At 45.3% G+C, this 6,695-nt stretch overlaps 1 protein-coding gene across 1 annotated transcript; it reads left to right on the top strand.

Moving 5' to 3' along the window:
* The first annotated feature begins 4,235 nt into the window (after positions 1-4,235).
* LOC118334729 (Krueppel-like factor 13) lies at positions 4,236-6,689 on the top strand. The gene is made up of 4 exons (XM_035670782.1): positions 4,236-4,271; positions 4,426-4,885; positions 5,672-6,254; positions 6,353-6,689. Exons 2-4 carry the CDS (start codon positions 4,481-4,483, stop codon positions 6,409-6,411), a joined length of 1,047 nt encoding a protein of 348 aa, XP_035526675.1. The 5' UTR covers positions 4,236-4,271; positions 4,426-4,480; the 3' UTR covers positions 6,412-6,689.
* The last annotated feature ends 6 nt before the right edge of the window (positions 6,690-6,695 follow it).

Below are 6,695 nucleotides of genomic sequence, written 5' to 3'. Positions count from 1 at the left end.
AAGTTTTTCCTGTTTTGGTTCTGTTCTGCTGGGCTTCTTCTTTGGTTGTTCTGTGGTTCTTTCTGTCGGTTCTGTCCCTCAGGTTAGCTCTGTAGTATTCTTTCAGTCAATCAATTATCTAAACTACAAACATGTCTTAAGGACATAAAATCCTGATGGAGCCAGCTTAATTTTCTGATGTTAAGCTCAGAAAAAACCGAAAGTTCTGTATACTGCCCCCAAAAACCACAGAGACTCACTTTTTCTAAAGATATTAGTTACTGCTAGATGATTACCTTGGACCTCTAGTGCACTGTCAGGAATCTTGGAGGGGTATCTTTGGATCAGATTTGTCATTTAATTCCCACATAAAGCAGATCTCTAGGACTGCCTTTCTTTCATTTAACGTAACATTATCTAATAATTAGACCACATCCTGTCACAGGACAGATGCAGAAAAACTAATCCATGCATTATGTTTACTTCAAAGCGCTGGATTCTGCAAACTCTTTTGTTATCAGGGTTGCCGCTAATAATCCATTAAGACGCTCCAATTAATTCAAAAATCGCTGCAGCACGAGTACGACAGGAACTAGGAAAAGAGATCACATCTCTCCATTCTAGCTTCTTGCATTGGCTCCTGTTATAATTTAGAATAGCAATTTAAAATCATCCTCCTCACTATAAAGCTCTTCAATGGTCAGACCCTCTTCTTATTCTGAAGAGCTCATAGTACCCTATTACCCCTCTAGAACACTACGTTCTCTGGAATGCTGGCTACTTGTGGTTCCTATAGTCTCTAAAAGTAGAACAGGAGCAGAGCCCTCAGTTACCAAGCTTCCTCTCCTGTGGCAACCCAGCTCCAGTTCTGGTTCTGGGCAGCCAGACACCCTCTCCACATTAAGAGTAGGCTTAAGACATTTCTCTTTGATAAAGCTTATAATTTAAGCTGGATCAGGTGAGTACCTGAACCATCTCTTAGTTATGCTGCTATAGCTAGACTATCGGGGATTTCCCCATGCACTGGAGCTCCTCTTCTTCCTCCTCTCTCTTTCTGCACTCATCATTCCCATTAATGCAGTGTTACTAACTTCACTTCTTCCCCGGAGTTCTTGTGCTTTATCTCCTGCAGGTTCTCACTGGATTCCCTGGTGGAGCCTCCTGCCATGGTCCTGCTTGACACCATTGCCTAAAATCACTGATTATTATTGTTTGTTGTTATCATTGTTATTATTAATTATTATTATTGCTGCCGGTTTACTGCTTCGCTGCTCTCTCTCTATCCTCTCCTGTCTACAGGCAGTTTTTCCTGCCCTGTCTCCAAGGTCTCATGCTCATGGTTGGTACTGTTGCGGTCTCTTAAATGTTGATAAGGAGTTCGGTCTAGACCGCTCTTTTGAAAAGTGTCTCTGAGATAACTTCTGTTATGACATGGTGCTTATACAAATAAATTGAATCGAATTGATATGCACACATTTCTTACTGTTTTATATTATTTACACTTTTTTAACGTAGAAAGTTTATGTAGGGACATTACATTAGGCTTATTTTCATATTTTTAACTTTCAGGAATTTCAACGATTTTCCCCCATTTATCGTTATTCAATATCAATATCAACGAACTACTCAATTCAACTTTCAGCTAGAATCCTCCATTACAAACGTAATCGATAAGCGAAGTTTACCATTTAATAATATTATATATAATAATAATTTAATATAGCTTCACCTTTCCCACATTCATAACATAATTTGATCAAGTTTGATTTTCTAATTAATTAAAACATGTTACAATTAGACAATATAAACAATACAATTGAGGAGATTTTGGAACTTTGAATTGTTTTGATGAGATTTATGATATGTTTAGTTGATAACTATTTTAGATATGATTTTAGGACACGTCCTACCCTAACTCTCTGCCAGTCCTTCCCCCCTCCTCGTTCGTCCAATCAGCCGGCTCTTCATCCGTCGGAGGAAATCATCAATAAAGTTTTATTGTTGTAACAGAAGAGAAGAGCCAACGTAGTACTGCTGCTTATCAATATTGATTGATGGAAGGTGCTCTAACCTGTGTGCGTTGCTGTGCGACGCGATCACAGCCCTTGTGTTTGCTGTTGGTGAAGCTTTCGCGAGGCCGCTGCTCCTGAACGTCCTCAGACAGACCCGACAGCCCTAAACAGACCCTCACCTCCTCCCTCCTCCTCCTGGTCCTCCTTCTCCTCTTCCTCCTCCTCTTCCTCCGCAGTGCTCCTCCAATGAGCTCCCAGCTCCTCCCAGCTGTCCGCCGTCCAACCGCAGCTGACACAGCTGAGAGCGCCAGCCGTCCTGGTGAGACCGCACTGGTGACGTCCAGCATCGCCTGACGGCAGCGCCAGAGGACACAGGAGACACATCAGCCTCCTTTTGCCACCCAGGGGAGGTCCTCACCTCGCTCCTTCAGGCGCGGCCTCAGGAGGGAGGAGGAGCAGGAGCAGGAGCAGAGCAGAGCAGGAGGGGGAGGAGGTTTTGGCGGCTGACGATGCGACACGTCCCGAGTCATGAGGTGAGCAGACTTGCGCCATCTCCTCCTGGGTGAGGCGGTTCGATGGACAGATCCACTGAAACCGCCCTTCAGAGGGGAAGGATGGAGCGACTCACTCCTCGAACAGAGTCTGACCGCACACACCCACACGAGGCACGACTGAGTATCCCAGCATGCATTACAGCCGCGTATCAGGGCTGTGTGTGCTTAAACAGGAAGGAAGTCTAGTAAACCCGCCCACTGCCTTGATATTGGACGTCTGGGTCCAAACTGTGACAGTGAGTGAACAAACTGATGAGTGTGCATCACAGGTGGACAGTTTCCGCCTCTACAGAAAACATCTAAAGACTGCTAGCCGCTGTCCTCTACAGCCTGCAGACACACGCTCTGTGGTGCATTGTGGGGTTTTAGTAATCTGTTTATAACTATATATAAACTAATAATATATTATATCAATCTAATAATACTAAACTCAGATACATATAATAATATATAATATAATAATAATATATTATATCAACTTATAACAAAATATAAACGAATAATAACTCTATTAATATATAATTATCTATAATATAAGTGCAGTGATTGATTGAATGGGTAGTCTGGTGATATTCAGGTTATTAGTTCAAAACAGCTGCCTGCTGATCTCAGTCAGATCCAGTCCAGACAGTTTTCTGTGTTACTTACAGACGCTACGTGAGGAGGAGCTGCTCACTGTGACCAGACTCCATTAGAGTTTAAAAATCCTATGGTCTAATGGAAGTTTCCCAAGTCACCTCCAAAGGAGAGTGGCTTGATCACAAGTGCGGTCTCTGTGTGGTGTGTACACTTGTATACAGCTGCTTCACAGACAGGTCGATACAGCTGCGAAACACAGCATGCTGTGTGATGTGGTGTGTGCTTGTGTGTTGACAGTTTGTGTCTGTGTGTGTCACCGTCACAGGTGTTGTGCGACTGCAGCCCCCCCTCGCTGCTGATGTCACAGGTGGCGGTCATGTTGTCCAGCATGTTGTAGAGCCAGCGAAGTCGCTCGTCCTCTTCGCTCTGCTTGACTTTTTTTTCTGCGTTCAGTCCAGCTGAGCTACCGCCTCCTCTCTTCTCAGACCGTCCTTAGGCCCAGGTGGGGGGCGGGTTGCGGAGTAGCAGGCGTGGTGCTGTAATGAGGCCTTCAGGCCGCAGGTTTAACTGACAGAGCTTACAGGTACAGCTCCACAAAGGACTCACCAGACCCCCTGACAGACCCTCCACCTCCCGCCAGTACAGACTGTAACTGACGCCTCCGCCCACCACTGCCAGCGTCACGGACGCATGTCACGCTTTACCGGACTGCTTCACCGACGACATCACCGCACATTCACCACCACAACCACACAGGACGCTTCACTGCAATCTGCTTCATTCATCTGCAGTAATCAATAAATAATTGAATATTTAAAACATTATTAAATTACTGAAATGTGTACGATAAACTAAATATAGCAACAATTTCTTCCATCGCAAACTTTAACTTTAATCTATTCAGGGAAACAATCTCAACAGAAGAATCAAGCACTAACTCAGTGAATTCCATGGTATTTCCAGGTACTCCATATTTCAGGTATTTCCAGCGTTACTCCATGGTATTCCAGGTAATTTCCAGGTACTTCCAGTATTCCAGCGTACTCTCCAGGTACTTCCAGCGTATTTCCAGGTATTTCCAGTCTTCCAGGTATTCCACGGTATTTCCAGGTTACGGAAGTACCTGGAAATACCTGGAATTCACTGAGTTAGTGCTGATTCTCTGTTGGAGATTGTTTCCCTGAATAATTAAATTAAAGTTTGCAGATGAAGAAATTGTTGCTATATTTAGTTTATCGTCACATATTCAGTATATTTTAATAATGTTGATAAATATTGTCATTATTTATTGATTACTGCAGATAATGAACAGCTTGCAGTGAGCGTCCTGTGTGGTGTGGTGGTGATGTGGCGGTGATGTCGTCGGTGAAGCAGCGGTACCGTGACATCAGTCCCGTGACGCTGCAGGTGGTGGGCGGGGCCGTCAGTTCCAGTCTGTACTGCGGGGAGGTGGAGGGTCTGTCAGGGGGTCTGGTGGAGTCCTTCTTGGTGGAGCTGTACCGCTGTAAGCTCTGTCAGTTCACCTGCGGCCTGAAGGCCTCCATCAGCAGCCACCTGCTACTCCGCCACCGCCCCCCCACCCTGGCCTACCACGGGTCTGAGGACAGAGAGGAGGCGGGGCTTCAGCTGGACCTGAACGCAGAGTCCAAGCAGAGCGACGAGGACGAGGACTTCCTGCTCTACAACATGCTGGACAACATGAGCCCGCCCACCTGTGACATCAGCAGCGAGGGGGGGCTGCAGGTCGCACACACCTGTGAGGTGACACACACACACACACACACTGTCACACACACACACACACACACACACACACTATGACTGTGTTTCCAGCTGGTATGAACCTGTCTGTGAACAGCTGTATACAGTGTAAACCACCACAGAGACCCACTGTGATCACACCACTTCCTGAGGTGACTTGGGAAACTTCCATTAGACCATAGGATTTTTAAACTCTAATGGAGTCTGGTCACAGTGAGCAGCTCCTCCTCACTGACGTCCTGTAAGAACACAGAAACTGTCTGACTGGATCTGACCTGAGATCAGCAGCAGCTGTTTGTGAACTAATAACCTCAATATCACCAGACTCCATTCAACAATCACTCACTTTATATTATAGATATTATATATTAATAGAGTTATTATTCGTTTATATTTTGTTATAAGTTGATATAATATATTATTAGTTTATATTATATATTATTATATGTATTAGTTTAGATTATTATTAGTTGATATAATATATTATTAGTTTATATTATAGTTATAAAAGAGTTATAAAACCCCACAATGCACCACAGAGCGTGTGTCCTGCAGGCTGATAGAGGACAGCAGGTACAGTCCTTTAGTGTTTCTGTAGAGCGGGAAACTGTCCACTGTGATCACACTCATCAGTTGTTCACTCACTGTCACATTTGGACCAGACAGCCAATGAAATCAAGCAGTGGGCGGGTTTACTAGCACTTCCTTCCTGTTTATACACACACACCTGATACAGCGGTGTAATGCATGCTGGGATACTCAGTCGTCCTCGTGTGGTGTGTGCAGGTCAGCACTCTGTTCGAGGAGGAGTCCTCCATCTTCCCTCTGAAGGGCGGTTCAGTGGATCTGTCCATCGAACCCCCCTCCACCCAGGAGGAGATGGCGCAGTCTGCTCACCTCATGACTCTGGGACTGTGTCGCATCTCAGCCGCCAAACCTCCTCCCCCTCCTGCTCCTGCTCCTGCTCCTGCTCCTGCTCCTCCTCCTCCTGAGCCCGGCAGCCTGAAGAGGAGCGAGGTGAGGACCTCCCCCTGTGGAAAACGGAGGCTGATGTGTCTCCTGTGTCCTCTGGCGCTGCCGTCCAGGCGGATGCTGGACGTCCACGTGCGGTCTCACCGGACGGCTGGCGGCTTCAGCTGTGTCTGCTGCGGTTGGACGGCGGACAGCTGGGAGGAGCTGGAGCCTCATTGGAGGAGCCACTGCAGGAGGAAGAGGAGGAGGAAGAGGAGGGAGGACCAGGAGGAGGAGGAGGAGGTGAGGCTGTTTAGCTGTCCGGTCTGTCTGAGGACGTTCAGGAGCGCCGCCTCGCGAAACCTTCACCAACAGAAACACAAGGGCTGTGATCAGCGTCGCCACAGCAACCACACAGGTTAGAGCACCTTCAATCAATCAATAATTGATAACAGCAGTATAGTCTGCTCTTCTCTTCTGTTACACAAATAAAACTTTATTGAATGTTTCCTCCAGACGGATGGAAGAGCCGGCTGATTGGACGAACAGGAGGGAAGGACTGCACAGATAGGTAGGACAGTGTCCTAAAATCAATATCTAAATATTATCAACTAAACATATCAATAAATCTCATCAAACAATTCAAAATTCCAAAATCTCCTCAATTGTATTGTTTATATTGTCTAATTGTAACAATGTTTTATTAATTAGAAAAATAAATCTGATCAAATTAATGTATGAATGTGTGGAAAGAGGTTGAAGCTATATTAATATTATTATTATTATATAATATTATTAATGGTAACTTCCATTATAATATAGTTTGAATGGAGGTTCTAGCTGAAAGTATGAATGAGTA

The sequence above is a fragment of the Morone saxatilis genome, unplaced genomic scaffold, assembly GCF_004916995.1.
Source record: "Morone saxatilis isolate NCDOM2014 unplaced genomic scaffold, NCSU_SB_2.0 Contig23, whole genome shotgun sequence".
Classification (NCBI taxonomy): domain Eukaryota; kingdom Metazoa; phylum Chordata; class Actinopteri; family Moronidae; genus Morone; species Morone saxatilis.
Note: the sequence above shows the minus strand (reverse complement) of the source record. Positions and strands in the feature narration are given on the sequence as shown.